This window comes from Acanthochromis polyacanthus, chromosome 12 (assembly GCF_021347895.1).
Source record: "Acanthochromis polyacanthus isolate Apoly-LR-REF ecotype Palm Island chromosome 12, KAUST_Apoly_ChrSc, whole genome shotgun sequence".
In the NCBI taxonomy this organism is placed as follows: domain Eukaryota; kingdom Metazoa; phylum Chordata; class Actinopteri; family Pomacentridae; genus Acanthochromis; species Acanthochromis polyacanthus.
Genome location: NC_067124.1, coordinates 24,391,562 through 24,414,488, shown reverse-complemented (window position 1 = coordinate 24,414,488; position 22,927 = coordinate 24,391,562). Strand labels below are relative to the sequence as shown.

Genomic DNA, 22,927 nt, shown 5'->3' with positions numbered 1-22,927 from the left:
ACAACTTGACATGAACATCCTTGAAGTAATTTATGCATCCCTATAGATAAGGCAGCCATGCCCAAAGCAGTTCCTTGCAAATGTTTTGTTCATCTTTTCATAAGGTTTCAATGAAGGTGAAGCCTGATAATCTACCACAAAGCTACACTTCTTTCCCCTTTACAATAAATAATATCAAATTTTCAAAGATGCTATAAATTCTTGTAACAGAAAACAAAACTCCATCTTGTGAAATTCTCAGAAATGCAGAAATAATAATTAAAAAAAATATGTAATATGCCAAAATGCCATTCTTTCCCTGGTTTGGTTTGCCTCTATCAAAACGTAGAGGTTTATTGTTCAATGTGTCATCTTAAACGGCATCGTTTGTCCAATTGCTGTTGGTTCTGTCAGCTAGGTTAGCATTTTTGCATGAAATTTAATCTAAGTGCACAGAATTTTTAGGATTTGGCATGACTCTGGGATCATCTTGGAAGTAGTTCATACATCCATAGTAAACTACCAGAAAACTAACATTTTTGCTCCTTAACAGTAACGGTCTTTAGCCACAGATGCTATACATTCTTGTAACAGCAACATTTTATCTCATGACATACTCCGAAAATCAAAAATCAGAAATGTTTAGATTATAGGAATGTCACTGTTTTTTCTTCCTGGTTTGCATTGTGTCTATTAAAATGCAAAAGCTTCTGTTCGTAAGAGACTCTGCCTGTTCAACATGCTGCTAGTTTTGTCAGCTGGGTGACAACTTTAGATAACACGCTACATTTTACGAAACGAGGTAGGAGCTGAGAGTCACAGAAATGCAATTTAGGAATGTGGTGCCAGAGAACGAAAAAACAAACAAAACCCACGTAAAGCTAAAATTACTGCAGAAACCACAGTATATAAACGTTGCTCTCAGGATTTCAACCAATACTCATTGAAAGTGGTAATTCATCACACTGACTTTAAATTTCACGTCCAAAATCAGTCTCTTAAAAGTGAAACTAGGTCTAAACAGAGAAATATGCATCGTGCTCCATCAGCTTACTGGGAGTGTTTATTCCAAAGGGTTATTAAAATAAAAATAAAAAGGGGAAAAAAGGAGCAGGTTAATGGCACTGATTGAAGTTTTTGAATACTAATTGCACAAAGGGAATGACCCTCTAGGGAAAGTCTGACCCATTCTTCGTTACACTACCCGTTGCATGGGGATTTGAGGCATTACTGCCCCCGGCACATGGCGCAGATCCAGCCTTAAATCTACGGGACTCTTGTTCCAGCTGAGCGAAGGGATGGAGATGCGGAGGGCACAGCATCAGCACCACGGCGGTCAGAGCGCAGCAGCAGCAGCAGCAGTAGCAACAGCAGCAGCAGCAGCAGCAGCTTCTTCTCCTCAGCAGCAGCAGCAGCGCACACAACAAGGCGGACAGGCTCGACCTAAATTATTTTAGTAGCGCAATTATCCGCAAACTCCCCCGAGGTGTTCAGCAGTCGGCAAAGGAAATTAATGAAGAAGGAGGGCGAAGTAAATTACACGACTCTGGTGAGACAGATGTTGGCAAAGTCTGCGTGAATGTAGGCAGAAGAAGAAGAGGGGCAAAGTGTCCTGAACAGAGATGTTCTTCTGTTGGACTGTTACAGCGGTGGAGGCTTTGTTGCCATGATTTCCTTCTGTGAAAACCTCAGCTGGTGAGTTTCGTTCATTCAAAAAACTTTTATAGATTTTCAACAGTTTTACTTGTTGTTCAACCTGAAACCAGCTGTTATGTCTCTGTGCCATTTCTGGAGACTAACAGACTGCACTGTATTTATAGCATGCGATGAGTTTAGGGTTATAATTTGATGGTAGGAGAATCAGTGTTGCCTTTATGTTACATTCTAGATCATTTATTATCACAGGATCACTGTTCTCTGTGATTTTTACCCCACATTTCTGTTGCTATTTGTAGGTCTGTCGTCACATTTTTTGTAAACTTGAGTTGTAAATTTTCCAATAATATCATCAAAAATGGATTGTAGATTTCAAAGATAATACGTCAGTTTGATTTTCAGTAGAATTAACGCAAAAAAGGAGAGAAGAAAGTTGCTGTTTCATTGTTTAACAATGATTCCATGTCTAAAGCTAAGTTTTCTGTTAATAAATTGTTATTAAAAATAAAATGTCGGCAATAAAGTCGACCTATTTGGATGTCTGGAGACTGGTTATATTTTTCATGCCTTCATAGCCAAAACCAAGTCTCCAGAATGGCAAATCCCATTTTCAAAAGCCCATAACAGTGTTTTAATAGTATATTAATTGTGTGTGGTTTTAGGGCAATGCTGAATTTTAACTCTGACCTATATTGACACAATTAATCCTTGTGTTTTTATTAAATCACTGGAAACCATTAATTCTGAAAACCCAGAAAGATATGTCATTATTGTCACTCTCCAGCGTTCAGCCTAGTTGCTTTGTTGGTTGTGTACATCTGTCTTTTTGTTGTTGTTGTTCTTGTGGAGTTAGAGTGTCCAATGTGGGAACAGTAATCCTCGGGATAGTTTGTTCTATAAACCTAAAAAGGGCCACAGCAGACTGTGTTTTAACTGCAGGATTACAGACGGCAGTAACTGCAGCCTCATTTCCCTCTGGGACATTGTGAGGCTGAGTGTGTGTGTTTAAAAATCAAGAAGCTTTCATGTCACAGTAACTGATCAAACCTCTGATTTTCAACCAAGACTGTGTCGGTTCCAAACTTGACTCCCCGTGTTTGATTTGGTTATTATCACCTCAGCTACGGTCTGATATAAGCCAGGATCAGCATGTCAGTGAGGGCGCAGAGGTGAGGCGAGACCAGCAGCAAACTCTCCGTCCTCTCCTCCTGTCATAATGAGGACACACATCACATCGGTTGTGGCTCAGGAGGAGCAGATCACCATCAAGGGAGAACCAAGGATTTGGCGCTTGGGATTTTGCCAAATGGGCAATTTAATCAGAGGGCATTTTATGCACAGGAAGTATGTCAGTCTCCTTGTTAGGAAATGATTTATCTGGACTGTTATATTGGGTAGCAGCTCCAGACCTCAATTGATTTCAGCCTCAGGCAAAGAAGTATATGACAAGCGTTTAAGTGGTTTTTGTGCTTTGCTTGTGCTACCACAGTGGTGGAAATATGCCACCAGGCCTAGAGGTGTACACGTTAGCACATGATTAAACAATGCATTCTAGCTGTACTAATACACCTGTGTGTCAGTACATTGTTCTGGCCGTGTTGCTTGTACGATATCCTGCAAATAGATAAGATGTAAACAGGTACACACATTGCAGTAAAGGCTGCAATGTTAAGATTTGCATTGCATGTTTTTCAAGATTTCAATCACCATTTTGTGGATAATCCAGCGCTTTAACAAACTCAAGATGTGTAGATTTAACTGCTGGGTCTGGTTTTTGGATTATGCCGAGCAAAATGATTAACAGGAAAAGCTTTGGTCACGGTTAGAGAGCAGGCTCCTTGAGAGAGTCGAAACAAACCAAAAGAGATTAAATACTTCAGTTTTCTGCATTTTCAATATCTATTTATTTATTTAATTTTTGTTGTGATTTAATACTTTCTCTACATATATAATTCAGTCCACTCACTTTCCACCAGTGGAACATGCTGTCCTTGGCTGGATTAACTTCCCAATGTGCCCCTGGGCAAAAATTTGTTATTAGGACCCCGATTCCTCCGTTATGTCTGTGCCATTATTTTTCCAAGGTACCCAGAACGCAAATATTTTAGAGGTGAAATGATGCTGGACCAAAATGCTGATAATAACAATAATGTTTTGGTCATTGGTAAATATTTGCTACAATTCATAGTGTGCTGAAGGTAAATGGAATATTTTAAATTTTTGACAGTTGAGTTGACAAAGCACAAAATTTGAATTTGCTAACTTGAGCTTTAGGGAATAATGAGAGGCAGTTTTCACAGTTTCTGTCACTGTGCACTAAACTGATTTGAGAAAATAACAGTCAGATTTAATGAGTGTTAGTTGCACCTGGGTTTTATATGGAAAAATGCAGCTTTTGCTTAACAATTTCTGTCTGTTTTTTTCCTCAACAGACAAAAAAACATAGACACACATTCATTAAATAGAATTTTACAAACAAAATGCTCAATATAACTAAGCTCCTCTTTGAATGAAGGACTGCAAGGTACTGCTAACTGTGCTGACACCCATTTTGGTGGCATATAATTACATTTTTTTTAAAGAGTGGGATAAAAAAATATCTTCTATAACAACAACCAAACTTTTTCTTAAAAAAATACAAAGCACTACAACTGTGAAGTTATCAAGCCATGAGATGATTTTACCCGCTCATTAGTATCCAGTGGCTCCCACTAACATGATCCGCCACATAGCATCTTTCCCCTGAATACCAATGTACAACAATCTCAGCCTAGCCGCACTAGACAACCCACGGCAATGAATTTAATTCTCTGCCAGGGTGGGTCTAGTTACCCTCGGTAAGCCTCGAGGCTGGATGCTCCTAAAACTGGCCGACGAATCACCATGAAGTGTAGAGTCAGAAGGCCGGCGTAACTAAGTGACGACAGAGGCGCGACGATTCTGACAGAAACAACCGGAAACAACTAGCCTAGCCGTGCTAGACAACCCACGGCAATGAATTTAATTCTCTGCCAGGGTCGACAACAAAAACGACAACAGTCGTTGAGCTCCATTAGCACCGACTCTGAATAATCTTTCTGCTAACATGTTTGTAATATACTTGAGCTTCACCCATTGACTGTATAAATAAGGCTTCACCGAACTACCGCATCCTCTGATTCCCGGCGCTCTAGGAACTACGTCAGCCTATTCGTTGCGCTGATTGGTTGTATACCTACCCAATTGCTGCAGAGTGATTTGAAAGACCACCTTTTAGCCCGCCTCCCTCCCTGTCGAGAGTTCCTAGACCCTTGTGCCTTCAGACCTGGGTCTAGCACGGCTAGGCTACAATAATCTAACACTGAATCAGGATTGCTTGGTCCATTTCATTTTTTCATTGTGTTCTAGTTAGCTTTTGAAAATACTGTACACTGAAAATGTCTCTATCATTTACAGAATTGTTAGGCATCAGCCTACCTTGAAGAATTGTAGACAAACTTCATAAATAATTCATTATGTTTTCGTTGTGCTTAATATTCACCAGTGACCGTAGCCTGAAAGTAATGCTTTAAATACATTGGTCATATACACTCACTGTCCACTTCATTAGGTACACTGTAAAAACTAACTGTAAAAAAAGCCTAAAACAGTTATATTCTGGCAGCTCGGGTGCCAAGAAATACCAACAAACCATCTTTTCCCAATAAAATAAATTTTGTACCACTAACCATGAATTGCACCTTGTTTCACAATTATATTTACAGTAATTAAAATGGATTTTTAACTAAAATGTGGAAAAACAAAATGTTTACACATGCATCCAGAAGTATATAAATGTGGTGGGGAAAAATAACACTTTTTATATTGCACTTCTGTAAAACACCACCACTACCCACTATGACTTCACTAATGAACATAACGTATAATTATCGCTTTTTTGATAACATCAGATCACACTGAAAACACCAATACTCCCTAAGCATAGAAATCCTAGCAGAGCTGTTGTATAGGATTATTTTAGGTTTTACAGATATGCCTATTCAAATGGACGTTGAGCGCATACATGTATAAACTCACAGAAGAAAAACTGATACAATTGCGTGAGAGCATGTTCCTGCAGCTTTGATTCCTTTCCAAAAGCAGCTCCTTAATACCAAGCTTAGCCACAGATGGAGCTGTCTGGGAAGAAGGTGTATCTGAGCCTGGAACAATGCATCCTCATATCTGCACATCCACCCACCACGATGAGATTAACATCGCAGTTATGCTCAATACTTTTCTATTATTTTTCTTTTGCAGAGGATGAATCTATCAATTTTCACACGAGACCCGTGCCATGTTCAGTGGTTTGTGTTTTCATCACACTCTCAACTGGTCCTGCTTTTGAAGGGATTGCACATGAAAACATCCATGCAGGGCAGAATCTGTACTGCACAGCACTTTTGAACTCATCGTGCACACGAGCACCATTCCGACCACACAGTCATTTGAACTCCTTTTGTAGATGAATAGAAAGATCAGATGTTCACTGCCACTGGAGAAATGCAGTCAGGGCATGAATAAAGAGCCGAATGCCACTAGCCCAGGGCTTGTGTCAGCAGCAGCCTTGTGTTGTTTGGCCATGAAAAAGCATCTTTATATTAGATGACTCCTTTCATGGTGCATGTTTTTTTTTTCGTTTTTCATCTTGTGTTTCTGTTCCCTTTTCCAAGATGAGTGTGTCCTTTCCCGTTTCATTATATTTAAAAACTTATTTATATTTTATTTTACTTATATTTTAAAACTAACTGGGTTAAGCCACGCAAATGAGATCCGGAAGAGTCTTAGAACAATACATAAGAGAGAAGGCTTCAAGGATGAGCATTGAAGCAACTTTCTTGCCTCTAACAGAGAGCAAAGCACAGCCAGTTCCTTCAGCTTTTCTATATGAAGCATCCAATACTCGCACACAGAGGGTGAGAGACTGCCAGGGTGAAGGAGAAGAAAATGAGACAGGCCCTGTGTTGAAATGTCGCAACGAATTCACAACTGTGGGAGTTTTTCATCCACTTTTACTCCTAGATTATCTGTCAGTCAGTGAGTTGCATGCTATGACTTAGTGCTTTCTTTATAGGTGAAGGGTTATTCAGATGGTCTTTGATCATCAATAAAGAAATTAGTTTGAAACATACGGGGCCCCTTATACTGATACACTCCTTCTTCTTATGTGTGAGGCACGCATAGGCGATAAAAACACGCAACCTGAAAATCAATCTTTGTCAGCTTTAAGGCTTGCTAAAGTCTACTTTACGTGATAATCAGTCAGGTGCGTGGTGGTTGAAAACTCATGTTAAGCTTGTTGTTTTGTTGATATTCACACAACCACATCCATCACTTTCTGCGTGCACAACCAAGTGCAATTTCACGGATGATTTCAAGGGCAGGCTGCACAACAACGTGCCCCAATTTGTACAATTCAGTGCATCAAGACTACAAAACCACACAAAAGATAGAGTCTTGGAAGGTTTTTAAGATGACACAAACTGTGAACTTCTTTCCTAAGTGCACTGAACTCTGTAACCTACCCATTATCTCCTCTTCACTGCAGACAAAGTGATCTCACTGCTATGAGAAACATCGCTTCCCGTCCAGCAGATTTGACAAAGCAAAGAGCTCTTAAGCAGTGAGAACAGTTAGAATATCAAATGTAAAAGCCGCCATACTGCTATATGTTCAGCCATAATTTCATCTCCTTGTGTCCATTTTCTGTTCAGTCAAGCTCATAGAGGCTGGAGTCTTTTCAGTATGCAGCAGGCAAGAAGCTGAGTACTTGTTGGAGATATGTTCCCTTCCATCCTGAGCTCTGATCAGGAACTACAAAAGAATAACTAAAAGTAATTAATACAATTACATGATGTCACAGTTACACAAGCAGGTTACTTGGAGAGGATAAGGAGAAGCAGTCTAAGGGTCATGTCCTTTTTGCTGCAGCTCCTGGTCAAAGTCTTTGTATCATCTATTTCCCTCCACATGCATGAAAGCATTGGTGATTTGTCAAAAGGCTTTAAAAACACAAAGTCTAAGCTTTTAAGGGCAAGTGACCTCTTGCAGTCTTGCAATTGCTTTGTCTTAGCAAAGACATTAGCTGTATGATGTCGCTGCACCACCACAAAAAAAAATGTGCTTTGGAAGAGATGATATTATTCATTTCAATATTTCTTTCAATTTAACGAAGGTCTAAGGACAAAACATTAAACCTTTGAGATGAGAACTGCCCAGATTTATTAAATTTACTGATTGGGATGCCATACCTTGAGATACCCAAGGAGGAACTGAAAAATGCTGCTGGAGAGAGGGACGTCTGGAATTTCCTGCTTGGCCTGCTGGCTTGGCAACCAGACTCTGGATTAGCGGAAGAAGATGGATGGATAGATGAATGATGCACAGCTCCATAACAATGTCAGACTCACAATGGACAGCTAAAAAAAAATACAAAATCAAAGCAGCAGAATCCCAGATACTGTATTCTTCTTTTCAAAACCAGAAACCTACATTACTAACAACGCAACTTAACAGCTAAGTGTTGTTCTGCAAAAGTCACCTTGACTTAGCTGCTAGTCTCAAGAGGGGGAAGAGTAGACTGCAGAATCCAGTCTGGCAACCTATTTTTTTTTTTATTTCTACATACCCACATTTTCTTACTTTTCAACTTGATTCAAGTTCTATAACTTGAAGCAATTTAGCAAAAATCCAATACAGAATTAAAAAAATATTTGAAGCAGCTCTCACAGTTCTTGAGAGGAGACTTTAGTGTGTGAAATTGACACACTTCCCCATTAAGGCATGTTCGTATATGTGATTTTTCGCCATTAACTGACAGAATGAGACTTGACTGAAAGAAGAGGCCAGGGATGGTACGGTTTAAAAATGACATGGGACTCTGACATGTGATCTGTGCCCTTCCAACACTCAAATGTTAGTTAATTTTAATCACAAATGTTTCTCAGCATAAACTAATGCCTAAAGTTGGTTTTATCTAAATGGCAGAGTGGCAGAAGGGGCAACTCATGTTCATATGACGTGTAGCTCAGAACAGTTTTGGGCCATTTGAGGTGGAAGATGGTGTCTATAAAAAGTTATCTTACTACTTAGAGTTAACTGGTGATCTCACAGGAAAGCAAAGTACCATCACTATGGTTGCTGGCCGTTTTACACACCATGTGCACTGATTTAGAAGAGTCAAGTAACTTCAGATGGGGAAGGCAACAAGATTAACTGTTTTATTATTGAATATATTTCTTCCAGGAGGCCTCCTCTCCTCTGCTGAGTGGTGTGCAACATCAGCCTCTCGGGGTGTAAATGTCCAAATAAAGGTTAAAATCTCTGGGCCTTCTGCCTTTGACGTAGTGGTTCTGCATTTTTGGTAAAGTCACTTTTGGAGTCACATAAAAAAATCACAAACCTTTACATAAAAGTTTTACCATTGCAATTCAGGTCTGTTAAAGTAGGGCAACATAGATCAGTGCTACCTATTGAAGAAATGTGCAAGAGGATTAAACATGGATTAAAAGAGAAAATATAAGTGTACCTCTTATCCATTCCATCCATGTTTCTTCCATCTATACTGTCGACATGTGAGAAGTGATAGTAATGCTTGCATGTATAGCTGACACAGTGAGATGACAGAATAAATATCACATACATGCCTTTAGAAGTGCTATTTGTTTAAATATACTTTAACACCAACGGACACGTCACAGGCTGCGGAGAATCAAGTTTGTGACCTGCCAGTTACAGGAAGCCTTGATCCCAATGCCTCCCACACATGTACAGCACTGGCTCTCAGATTAGCATGCAGGATGGAAAGTGTGGCAAAGAGGAAAAGCTCCACCTGCACACTCGTGAGGGGAGATTATGGAGTTAATCGCTTTCCTGTGAAATAGAGGAAAAAAAAAATATCACAATAGAGACCTGTGGGAGTTTTTGGTCACAGAGGTTCTTGGACAAAGCCACCAAGCAGAGAAACTGAAGTGTTTACGGAAGTATTGGACATGAGCAGAAGTTTAATTTTTGACACTTTGTGCTGTTTGTACGTCAGAGCTAACATTTCTCCTGATATGTGATTTCTATTTTGACTGTTTCTCCACACTTTCCCTGCATCAAATGTTTTCTGTCTAGTGTCTTTTCCCCCCAATTTCTCCTCCCTTTCTTTCCTTTCCTCCCATTTCTTGGTATCTCCACTCATTTTTCCTATTTTATTTGCCACACTGCATTACTTCCTTATAAGATCTGACAAAAATAACTGTGACCTTATTGTTTGAGTATTCCTTACATATTAGTTCTTCTTAGACATTAGTTTGTTTCAGAAAGTCCTTATATAATTGAACACAAGGCCACCTTTTGGTATTTGATGTTCCAGGTTGTACAATTAGCTGATTGCAGTTGAACCTTGCAGTCAGTATATAAGGTGCCCTGGATTAGTCAGTGTTTTTACATATGACCTGTTCCAGGTTAAGAGTCCTCTGTCTCCCATCAGTCAGCTCCCCTTTAACGCGTGACCTCCCATCATCTCTCTGATGTACGCTGATGGATCCAATGCATCACTTCTGTTAGCGGAGACGACCTAATTTGTCACATCACATAGGCGCTGCACTGAGACTAATTCCCTTCCCTCATTTATTTGTGCTATTATTAATATTGCAGACGGTGCACTTTGCATGACGTTGCACAGAGTCTTAACTCTCTCGTTGTCAGACTGAGGAATTACAGCAGAGTGCTTCACCCAACACACAGTCTGGAACATAACTGATGTGAGTGGATCTGTCAATGTGACCCACTTCCGCCACACAATACTTTGGTAAATACTCAAACACACACGTATTTAACGTATCTGCCCCTTTTCTATGTTTTACTTACAATCATGCTTACTTTGACATGTGAAAATATCCACTCCTGTGTCTTACGTTGAAATGTTTCTCATGGGATTTCATGTAAGTGCAGCAGGCAATCTCTATTAATATATATACTCATTCATGCAACACATTTTATGACAAGTATATCTAATAGGAGTGACACGCTCATGCTGCATACAGCAACAGGTAAAAGTAACAAAGGAAAGTGTTCCATCTATCTTACCACACACACACTTACTGTAACTAATTATAAACCAGAAAAAAAATTCTAAATTTGTGTCTCTTCTGAATGTGGACATTGTTACGATAGAGCTCATACCATCGGGCAGTTTTTTTTCCCTGAGTAAAAACTTTACCGTGTCAAAATAGGCTCAAATAACATGCACGATCCACAACATTCAGATGAAATAAATCCATTTCAATATGTAGGCACAGAGGCAAACAATTAATATAATCCCATTTGTCACAGGCACAAGCTCGCAGTCACACTTCCCTTTATCTCCATTCCACATGCCAGTTTCAAACATGCAAAAAAGCAAACGTACTCGAGTGGCTATATTAGTATTCGTGGCTCTGCGTTTTCGTCACAGCCTTTTTAAAAACTGATCAAATTAGAAATGGCTTGCTTGACCTCCACACAGAGTGTAAAATATCAGGAGAGACTGCAAATATTAGGCAGTGTAGTCATGAATTATGTAACGATTACATTCTACCACTAAACTGGATCACGTAATGATGACAGATGCCCAACTTTCACCTGTCCAGCAAAATATAATTCGTCAAATTTTGCCAATAAGCTAAATAGTTGTGTCTAAATATGAAAACCTAATTGCATGATCAGCTTGATCTTCGTATACCATATTATCACAGTTAGATATGAAAACAGTGTAAGAATATTTGAACAAGCCAAATTAATAAATGTGCAATTTCTTCCACCGTCATGTGATGGGTGATGATAAATACATTTGTTTGGTTCAGAAGCAGCTTCCTGCTGTGTTGTATATTTATTCCCATAGTAATGTTAGTAATCCAAGCTAAAACTAATATTATTTCACATATATGAATGACAACAAATAACTACCATAGTTTAAAATAAAGTTTGTGTAGTTGGTAGTTGAGATGTGTAGAGCTGTGCGCTAAACTTAACCAAACAAGCATAAATAAAATGTAGGGTTGCAGTCAGCAGATATCTGGAAAAGAAAAAAAAAGAATAGAATTGCCCAAATTTGAAAAAAGGGCCTGGAGGAGGTGCAGAAGTCTAGTTTTCATTTGAACTGCAATATGGCGAGAGGTCTGTATGGGATTTCTACCCAGTGATGCCAAAAATAATGCTTACCTCTGCTTTAAAGATCCCATGCGGTGATTTTCTGTGAACCATCTTTACAGTATTTTGAAAGATACACTATGGAGATGTGAGACTTTAAACATTTTGGTAGAAAGGGACACAATATGGGACCGTTATATCTACCAGTTACACGGGCTTTATAGCACTATCAAACTAAAAGCCTTTCCTACTCTGTCACAAAATATGATTCTTTCAAAATGAAATTACATGCATCCAATATCTCTATACACCGCTTTATCCTCACTAGGGTCGCGGGGGGTGCTGGAGCCTATCTCAGCTGACTCAGGCGAAGGCAGGGGACACCCTGGACAGGTCACCAGTCTGTCGCAGGGCTACATATACAGACACACAATCACACTCACATTCACACCTCCGGGCAATTTAGAATTATCAATTAACCTCAGCATATTTTTGGACTGTGGGAGGAAGCCGGAGTACCCAGAGAAAACCCACGCATGCACAGGGAGAACATGCAAACTCCATGCAGAAAGATCCCAGGCCGGGATTTGAACCGGAGATCTTCTTGCTGCAAGGCAAAAGTGCTAACCACTACTCCACTGTGCAGCCCAAAATTACATCTCTTTTCAAATTTGAATGAAAATGCAGTTTAATTGAATAGGGATTTCACTTTTGGAATACAGGGTTGAGATGCTGTTAAACAGTTTTAACTTTTTTTGTTTTTATTTTACAGATTTTTTGTTTTATGAAATTACAGATAATAACTGTACTTCTATGGATGGTACTTTCTTCTTTTACAATGTTTGACAGCATTTAAATAAGACAGAAAAACTGGCATTTCACAGGTATTTGCCAGCATTTGACAGAAAAATTCTGTATATTAAGGACTAAATAATAGCATTTTTTCACTGTTATTTCACAAATTATGTCTGTTTTGTGATGTTGCACATAATTAGTAAAATTACAAATAAAAACATCAATTCTGTTAAAAGTATTTATTTCATTTTATTTCAAACAGTATGTGAACTTTACAAGGCATCATTTTACCTCATCCAATTGCAATGTGAAATCTAATTAGCTTGGATACATTTGTAAACTTTAGTTTTGTTTTGTGTATCCAAGCAAGGTTTTAAATCCACAGCATACGTCTGCAGTGACTAAGCCACTGGTGGAAAACTTAACACAGTGTTTGCACTTCTTATAACTGTATTTTCTTGTGTGGTATCAGAAAAGTTTTCAGTTTTACTTTTCTGTTGCGTCTCACACATTTCATTTGCTAAAGACAAATGTGGCGTCTGACACGATCGTGTTTACAAGCTCTTTGCCAGACAAACCCAAAGGGGAAAGACCGGGAGACTTTTGTTTTCCTGCTCTGCACCCGACAGCTGTTCTGCCAGCAAACCTTTTAATATTTACTGCTTGCATGCAGGAGGTCTCGGGGGTCTCACACTGCAGCAGGTGCCAGAAGCCCTGAAAACCCCCAACACAAAACAAGAAGCACACGAACACAGCTCCACCGCCGCAGTCAAACACACTTCAAGCGTGCACGATCGCACAGGAAAACACACATAGCGCAAAGACACAAGCTCATGCTCTGTGATCCCCGCACTGTTGTTCTGTTCCAGCCGCTTTAATTGGGGATTTGAGCCAGGCTCTTGTCTTTCTCACTGTGACAAGCTAAAAATAGCTCTTTGACAAGTGTCAGAAAACCCAGCCAGGCTCAGACTGTGTATTCTCTGTCAGATGGGCCGCTTGGCAAAGGGATTCATGCTCTGGGCACCAAATTGAGAGAAAAAAACAACAAAAACCCCCAAAAGAACCAAAGACTGTCATCCTTTGGCTCATGTAGGGTCACATTCCTGTTTCATGCACCTGTTGTAAAGAAAGTTTTCGCCTGAAATCTTCATCTCAGTAATTGCTCACTGTCTGTCACAGTGTGTCACATACTGCTGCAAGTCCCTAAGTAACAGCGAGAGATCGAGTGTTGAGGAATAGCTGATAAGGTAAAACTTAAAAGAGGCGAGCTCTTAGAGAGACTTTCCCTGTCAAAGCTAATGAAGTCATAATCCAGACGAGAAGAGGAGCTCAGTTTAACTGAGAATCGCTGCTACTTCCTTTGCTCCTGGCAGAGTTACAACAAGATAATGAAATGAGTTGTTGTTCACTGTGGCACTTTGTTGAATGTGATCCCGGCCAGAAATGATCATGTTAGCAGTTTGGTGAATAGGAGAAGAGCTAAGTTGCTGAGTTGAGCATTTCTGACAAGTATCAACAACGCGAAAATGCCACACAAGCTGCTTAAAAAAAACACTTCAGAAAAACACTTCCATGCCAAAAACATTAATGATATGGTGCCCAGCGAAATCATGTCGGAATTGTTTTTAATTTTACTGGTAATTTGATCATTATAAGCATTGGGGAAGCCGAGAGCGGCTCTGTAGGGCCAAATAATTACTAACGCCGCAGCTGTGTTCAGTCAGTGAAGAAAGTCCTAATTTTAACATGTGGTGGCAACTGGCCTCAGATTGATGTAAGGCGATAAGGGCCCAAGCTGAGAGGCTTGATGAGTTTTGTGTGATGACAGAGCAGAGAGGGCAAACTGGGGAAGCTGAATTATTTCAAACAATTATGCGACAGTGGGAGGCCATCCAAATGCCGGCTGGACTCTGCCAAAGGCTCGTCTGAAGAGATGTTTTCTTCCAGTCCCATTGGCTCTGACGTTGTTTTCATTTGGGCGTCACAAGAGTTTATTAGGTAAGGGCTGGTCCTCACTTAGCTTCATGAACGTTGATATTTTTGACTTATTCAAAAAGGTTTTTAGAAGAACAGCAAACAGCAGCATGAGTTTGGTCAATCGGGCTCTGCAGTATCGGGGCAGACTCTGGGAAAAGCAAGTAAATCCGAGGAACAACTGGATGAAAGGACTTCACTCTGTGATCAAACAGCATTATTAAACTGAATTTAAGAGGAAAAGCCTTCCAAGAAATGAGATAAAAGAGGTGGAGGCAGAGTTTTATTACTACTATAAGCTAGGATGCTACTGTGAATCACATTACATGCTTCTAATATTATGAAATTATGGTTAACATGTCAGTAATTACTATGAATAAAATGCAAATTTTTCAGTATTATCTGAGGAGATCAGTATGAAGGAAGTCTTGTGGAAAGTACCGCATTGTTTCCTGGAAATTGGTTTATACTTACTTCTTCCTAAAAACATTATGCTATGAAAATAAATTCCTGCTCATTTGACATGTAGCAGGTCTGTATCATATTCCTGAAGGCATCGCGGGTGTTTTCAGTTCCCTATGTGTGTCAGAGTCTTACAACAGCGGTAACACCTCTTTAAGTGACTGTTGTCCGCTATAATTTGAAACATTAATAGAACCAACAAGTGGCTGTGCGTAATAGAAAATAGTTAGGGTAATTAACGCTGTAACGTGACACTCATGTGACTGCGCTCCGAGCAGGGCGAGAAATAGATGACGATATTACAAATGCATTTATTCCCTCACTTTCTAATTTGATGGATGGGGTCAGTACTGGCTGTGACTCTGAGGTCTTGACCTTTGGCTGGACTCTGGCTTTATGGTGTGTGCAGAGATGTGGAAGAGAACTGATCCTGATCCCTGATTGGCTCAAAGGGCTCAGCAACTGACAGCCTACCAGCCTGAGATATCACACACCTGCCAGTCTCTGTCTCTGACGACTTAGCTCAGGGGAGGAGGAGGAACACATTTAAATTGTGAACCTCACCCATGTTTTACACACCAACTGGACACTAATATAGGTTCTGAATAGCCAATATGTGTTGCTGGTTGCATGATATTGTCTTTATCTGGGGAGAGAAGATGAAAAAAGTCAAAAACTCACACTAGATCCCAGAGGAAAACATTTTTTAAATAATCATAAAGTTCTTTAGGATGCCAGTATGTCAATATTAGAAGGTCAAAAGTCAAATCTTCAAACCATCAAATAAAAGTGTAACTTGCACAGAACTACAAAAAATAAAAGAGAAAAGCCCGAAATGAATAAAAGTGTCAGTTTGTTCAATAAAAACTGGCCTCTGACCAATTTTGACTGGCTGAAGGCCAAGAAGCAATAAAAAAGGCGAGTACTGGTATCCGTTTTGTGTGTCTGCACTCTGATATATCGGTCTAACATTAGTCCTGGGAGTCTAAAAGCACAAGTGTTGGGTTGTGAGTCAGCGCTCCCAGCCAGCCAGCCAGTATAAGAGCTGTTTGCATGAAGAACAGGGATGAGACAAAGACTGAACAGCTCTGGGACTGTTGGCAGCTCTGCCACTCAGAGCAGAGGCTGCAGCGAGGGTGGGTCCACATGCTGGAAACCGTCTGATGGTGAAGAGTGAGAAGCTGCAGCTGCTGCAGGTTAGACTCAGTTTGGCATTTAGTATTTTTAAGTATTCGAATTGTATTTCTGGAGTGTACATGTTATCATTGTTTGTTCCGAGAGGAAACTTTGTGGTGTGAATGCAGTTCATCGTTTGGTCTTCTAGGTTCCTGTATAGCAGTGGGACATTGCGCCATGTCAAGAATTAGAGTTCCGGGGGTTTTTTTTTTCCCGTTTTTTGGCTTGTTAGCTTTGTTGCACGTAGCAGGTCCCAACTCAGCAATGGCTGTTGGAGAGGAGATACATAATTTACATCACATTCTTTCCCAGCGCTTGTTTTATTCAGCCGCCAAGGCCAGACAGAGGCAGAATAATGTAATTATGTAATATTTCAATGGACGGCATTTGACATCAGTTCTCCTCTTTTTAGACTGTGTTTCTCAGCAGTTCATTTTTACTCTTTACTCTGTAACGCTGCTATTTATTTCGATCCACCTATATTTTCATGACTTAAATCAAGTGAAGTCACAGTTTTATTGTGTAACACATTTAAAACTACAGCTGCGCCAAAGTGCTTTCCAGTAAAGAAAAATAAACTAAAAAAACAAAACAAAAACAGACTGGTGTTACAAATTAACCACACAAGTTAAATATTATGCTGAAGACTTCACAATGTTATTTAAAATGTGACTTTTCCTAAGTGATTTGCATTGTAGGGATTAAATCCCAACAAAATTTATTTAAAATACAACTTTACCTAATTATTTGAGATGTGATCTGATTTTAAGCATACTTTTCTACTTGCACTTACTCATACTAGTGTATAATTATGGTAACTGTATGTTTTCATTTGACATGATTTAAATTATTATTAAACAATTTAACTCTACAACATATTACTGTTGATGAAGCTCAGATAGTATTTTCTATAAAACTGTCAGCAATCACAGAAAAAAATCTTTCTTAATTTGTAGCTGTGTTGTTATCTAAAAACTAAAATCTAATTCCCAAACTAAAATAAGTAGATTTTCTGCTTTTTTTGGACTCTGCAAAATAGAATTTTATATTAATTTAAGTGCAATTAAAAAATGTTTTTGAAAGGTTATTTTATAACACTGTGTACTGTATAAAAATTATTAGAAAAAGTTATAGCTGTGACTTACTTTAAGCAGCCCTAAATTGCAAATCTGTCTTTGATTTATTAGCAATCAGCATTTAAAACTAAACAAAACAAAAGAACAACCCCAATACCGACTAAGAAAAAAATAACAACAGGTGAATTATGTCAAATTCATTCATCATTTATAATATATATAGCCCATTCAGGGCAACAGTTGTTGCATCAAAGTGCCCTTCACTAAAAAGGATTAGAATTTTCATTAGGGGAGTAACCCCACAAGTGTAAGTAGCGGTGTCAAGACCATAAAGTGGTATTTAACAGTGTAATTTTTATAATAGAGATAAAACATGACATAATACTACTTTACTTGATAATAGAAAAAACTAAGGCCGAGATCTTACAGTGTTATTAATCATGGACAATAACCTAACTAATGCCATGCTATAGCTAAGACCCTACAGTCTGATGGAATGTAACCAAACTCATTTAAATATAATGGAGACAGCATTATGGCACAATTAATTAATTAACAGCTAATGTTTTGTCCCTATAAAGGCATACATGAAAACCCAAAACTAGACAGAGGTGCTCACTATCACTTATTTTTAAATGTTGTTCTTTTTTGCTTAGTTGATATAAAGCAAATACGATACTGAGAAACTGTACCACTGTCACTCTGTTGCTGGCTCAGACTCCACTTAGAGTGCCTTAACTCCAGATGGCTGGCCCACGGGGCAGAGCTCTCATCCCAGTGAGGTCTCATCTGCACCCTCAGAGGCGTCGCACATGTGGCCGGGCGCACTAATACTATTTTTTTTTTTTCGAGGGCATGTCATATGTGGTCGCTTCCAGGGTGCTAAGTGCTGTTAATGGTACTTTCCCAGTCTTTCGGAGGATAAAATGTCCTGAATAAAAAGTGAGATGTATTCTTTCCTAATCAGTTAAGTAGGGATTTTGTTGTATGCGATACAGAGATGTAGGCTAGTCTCATCAGCTGCAACATCTGCTTCATTTTGGATACACTCTTGCTTCCCAAATGTGCACTTTTTGTTTTGTTCCTAATATCAAATGTTAATTATGGGACTTAGCTGTTGTCAGGATTCAAAATTACATCGCTATTTAGTTGTCTTGGCCTTTTAGGGGTGGTGATTTAGTATGCTGCCAATTGTGATAATCCTTACTAAACAAAGAACAAGCTCTAGAAAAGACTAGAAAAAGTTTCTCAGCCCTTCATTTAAGATCCACATTAGCACCGCTTTCACTTTTCTGTTTGTAACCAGCTTCTACAAAATAAATCATTTAACACCCAAGACAGGACAGCCTACTTAGAAAGTTGTGCTTGTGCTGGTTCCTTATGGTTTGTCCTGGTCTTCCATTAGCAAGAACATCAAGCTGATGAGCTGGACGGTGCTAATAGTTCTTAAGTCTATTTTAAGAAAAGCTGAAACCTGTGAACTTAACACTCTTAGTCATTGTAGTGGTGTGGGTAAATAGCTTGAGTTGAATTGAATTTTGGATGCTAAATTAAACTCTGCGCTTAAAGGTGTTCTTTTCATCAATTTGATAAGACTTGTTTTTCTGTCTCTGTTCTGTCCAGGTCACTCTAAAGGGCATGTTATTGACAGAAAAATATCTCTGCAGAGGGCTTAACTCAAGTCTGATCCCGACTTGACTGCCACTGGTTATGAAAATCTGCACTCCAAGACTGAAACGGTATGTTTTCACACAAGTTTGTACTTAATGAAGAACATCTGACTTAAAAACATGAAACAATTGTTTATGTAATGACTTCTTGTTACATGTGTTAATCATTGTCTTCGTCTCTTTTCAGGCAGGGGGTAAGATGTTTGTGGAGTCAGTTGTTCAATGGGGGGTTTTGAGTATCTTGCTCCAGTTTGGACTCGGTGTATCTGCAGGAAGCTGTCCTCCACGCTGTGTGTGTCGACCGGAGGCTAAAGAAGTCATCTGCGCTGGCAAACATTTAAATTCAGTGCCTGAAGGCTTTTCCAGTGATGCCAGACGTTTGGATTTATCCCACAATAAGATTAAGACTGTGGGACGCCGCCAGTTCTCTGGCCTCCCGCAACTTCAAGAGTTGGACCTCAGTGATAACATAATCTCCATGATTGAGGTAGAAGCTTTCTATGGCCTACAGAGTCTCAGGACACTTCGGATTAGGAATAACCGTCTCAAGATCATCCCAGTTGGGGTGTTTTCCGGTCTATCCAGTCTGCGCTTTTTGGATTTGAGCCAGAATGAGATTCTGGTTTTCCTGGACTACACCTTTAAAGAAATGGTGAACTTGCAAATTCTGGAAGCTGGGGAGAATGACTTGGTCTTCATCTCTCAGAGAGCTTTCTTTGGTCTGCAGAATCTGCAGGAGCTCAATATAGACCGCAGTAACCTGACCTCCATTCCCACTGAAGCATTGTCCCAGCTCCAGAGTCTGACACGTCTTCGCATGCAACGCCTCACCATTTCCACACTGCCCAACAATGCTTTCCGACGGCTCCACCGTATGCGCAGCCTCCTGATCACAAACTGGCCAGCGCTGGACACGATGGCTGGCAACAGCCTAATTGGTCTCAATTTGACCTCACTTGTCATCAGCAGTTGCAACCTCAGTGCTGTTCCTTACTCAGCACTTCGTCACCTAGTGTATCTACGCTTCCTAGACCTGTCCTACAACCCCATCACTGTTATCCAAGGTAACCTGCTAGGGGACCTACTGAGACTCCAGGAGTTACACCTAGCAGGGGGGAGCCTGCTACGAATAGAGCCGGGAGCCTTCAGGGGACTGGCCTACTTTCGCATGCTTAATGTGACGTCCAATCAGCTCACTACTTTGGAGGAGAGCGCCTTCCACTCTGTGGGGAATCTTCAAGTGTTGCGGTTAGATGGGAATCCCCTAGCATGTGACTGCCGGCTTCTCTGGGTGGTCCGTCGCAGATTGCGTTTGAACTTTGATGGACATCAACCCACTTGTTCCTCTCCTGATGCAGTAAGACAGCGTGAATTCAGAGACTTCTCAGAGAAGGAACTCCCGAAGCTGTTTACCTGCCGCCCCGCTCGTATCATGGACCGCAGGCCGCAGGAGGCTAGAGTAGAAGAGGGCACTACAGTTCTCTTTTCCTGTAAGGCCGATGGGGATCCATTCCCATCTATCACCTGGATTGCATCCCATAAGAATGTGATTTCTCCAACAGGAAGAATCAGAGTTTTACCAAATGGTACTCTAGAAGTACGTTTTGCCCAGGTTCAGGACAGCGGTACATACCAGTGCCTGGCAGGAAACGCAGCTGGTAATGACAGCCTAACTGTTGGCCTGTATGTGAAGGGGCTCCCGCGTAATCGAACCATCCCTTTCTTCACAGAGGAGGGCTGGGTTGAGCCTTCAAATTCCCAAGCTGCCAACTCCTCAGCTCAAATGGCCAAGCCATACCCGTTTGATGCAAAGACCCTAATCATCGCCACCACCATGGGCTTCCTGTCTTTCCTCAGCTCGGTGGCAATCTGTTTTGTCTTCATGTTTTTCTGGAGCCAGAGCAAAGGTCAAATCAAGCACACAGCAACTATTGACTTTGTTCCTCGGTCTTCCATGGGTGGAGGAGGAGGGGATGGAGGTGATGGTGGCAGGTTTACTATGAAACTTATTTAAACCCAGTGAAGAGGTGAGAGGGGTCTTCATATTGACTGTGAGTTGTTCTGCACTATGGACTTCCATTGGGACAGACAAAGATGGGGACCTCTGGTCTAAGGCCACTTTAGAAGTCAAATCAGAGCCAGTTTGTTGCACTTGTGCCAGTCCTCTTCTAATTTTAGAGCTGAAAGTTACATCTCAGCAACCACTTGGCTGTGTTATCTAACTAATGAATATCTCATGATCCCGGAATAGAAAGATGTTAACAGATTGTAGGCAGAGCTGTCTTATGATTGCTGTGCATTTTGTTTTCAACCACTTGTACTTTAAATAAGCAAATACTTACTGAGCGCAGGTTACTTTTTTATGTAGCATGTAATTATAAACTGTTCTGATTTTCACAGTTTGCATCATAGCACATGAATAGAGTTTGAATTTGACACATTAACACACTTTCAAGACATACCCGGTGCTTGTTTAATCATCCATATTATACTAATGTTCTCACTTTTGTCTTCACTTGCCAATACAAGCCAAGTAAACTTTTGCCCTTTGGACCCTCGGGTTTGCTATTTCTGCTTAACCACGGAGGTTAAAGACTGTCGGTTCAGGACTGTCGGTTCAGGACTGGTTGTAAGATTTTTAGATGTGAATATATGACTGTAAAGCTTTTGATATGTGCAATAAAGATATGGAATAGATTAGCCAAATAATTTCAGATTCTCAACTTAATGGTTAAAGTTTGGATATTTTAGAGCTTTGTAGTTTGTTTTGAGGTTGCTGCACTGGAAATGTGTTTTCTGTCATGAGTACTACTTACTTTAAATGATCATGTAGCAGTGCAAAGGGACTGATAGTTAACCATTATGTACATAGGAATGTATGCTTGCCCATTTCATACTTTAAATAAGTTTTTTCAAGTCTGTCTGATCTTTCTTTTGTTACATATTACCTTACTATATAATTGGATTAGGTGGCTCTGTCAAACAATGTTATGATTTCTCATTGTTTTTATATTCAAGAAACCACTTTCTTTTTTTTTTAACCCACACAAAAGACTGAAAAATATGTGCCTCAGTAACACTCTCACCATCGACAGAGAGAATGCTCACCTGATCAATGTTACCTTGTAAATATTTAGGTCAAGGGCGGTTGTGTGTGCTCGGTTTATTCTATCATTTTATCTAGTTCTGGGGATTAGTGTCACTCAAATATGGCACTCTTGTTGTGTGTAAACTTAGCTGTGTAGATGCACTACGCACAAAGCAATGCTTTATATTGCCAGGAAAAGAGGATGTAAATGATGCACACATACACCACTGACTTGTTTGTTATTTGCTATCTTGTAAATTCTTTTTTTTTCATTTTATGTCATTAAATGCCGATATTTAAACCTGCCTTGTGTGTATGCAATGCCTCGAATTGTTTTCTGTGAAATATCTTGGAATGTTATCAAATTATAAAAAAGAGAAACCATTCTAATCATCTTAAAACCAATCTCTCCGTGGATCTTCATCGGAAATGACTCTATTGTTGGAAAATTGGCAAGAGAACGACGCACTTTCTTGCATAAGCAGAGCGCTTAATCTCCGTGCTGTGAGCCCATTGGGAGGATTGTGTGTTTCAATTTGAGACAAAAAGTGGCCTTGTTGCCCCTTTACGAGACAACAAAACTACAGCTGGCAGTTAGCCACACAAATGTGCTTTTGTCTTCCCTTTTTCTGTTAAGACGAAGGATTATATGAGCAGAAGAATACCTCTGTGGCCGTCTGTTTTCTCGCAGTGCTGTGTACCTCTGCTGAGACACAATGAGTCTCTTTAGACATTTACTGGCATTTTCTCACTCCTTTGCTCACTATCCTTCAATGCTGACTCGCCATTTAAAAAAGAATATCGCACTTGAGAGTGATAAGATAAACGATAACCAAGGAATTACACGGATTTCGCTTTAGCACAGTTTAGAGACTTGCAGCGCTCTGACTGAAATCACTGGACAGTAAATAATTTCG

General features: G+C 39.9%; 1 protein-coding gene across 2 annotated transcripts; it reads left to right on the top strand.

Moving 5' to 3' along the window:
* The first annotated feature begins 1,289 nt into the window (after positions 1-1,289).
* Positions 1,290-22,316, top strand: lingo4b (leucine rich repeat and Ig domain containing 4b). 2 transcript variants are annotated; one of them, XM_022213162.2, is made up of 3 exons: positions 1,290-1,674; positions 18,876-18,991; positions 19,110-22,316. In XM_022213162.2, exon 3 carries the CDS (start codon positions 19,122-19,124, stop codon positions 20,934-20,936), a length of 1,815 nt encoding a protein of 604 aa, XP_022068854.1. In that variant the 5' UTR covers positions 1,290-1,674; positions 18,876-18,991; positions 19,110-19,121; the 3' UTR covers positions 20,937-22,316. The 2 variants fall into 2 exon arrangements, with proteins under 2 accessions (XP_022068854.1, XP_022068856.1); XM_022213164.2 differs by lacking the exon at positions 1,290-1,674 and adding an exon at positions 16,056-16,196.
* Positions 22,317-22,927: the final 611 nt, after the last annotated feature.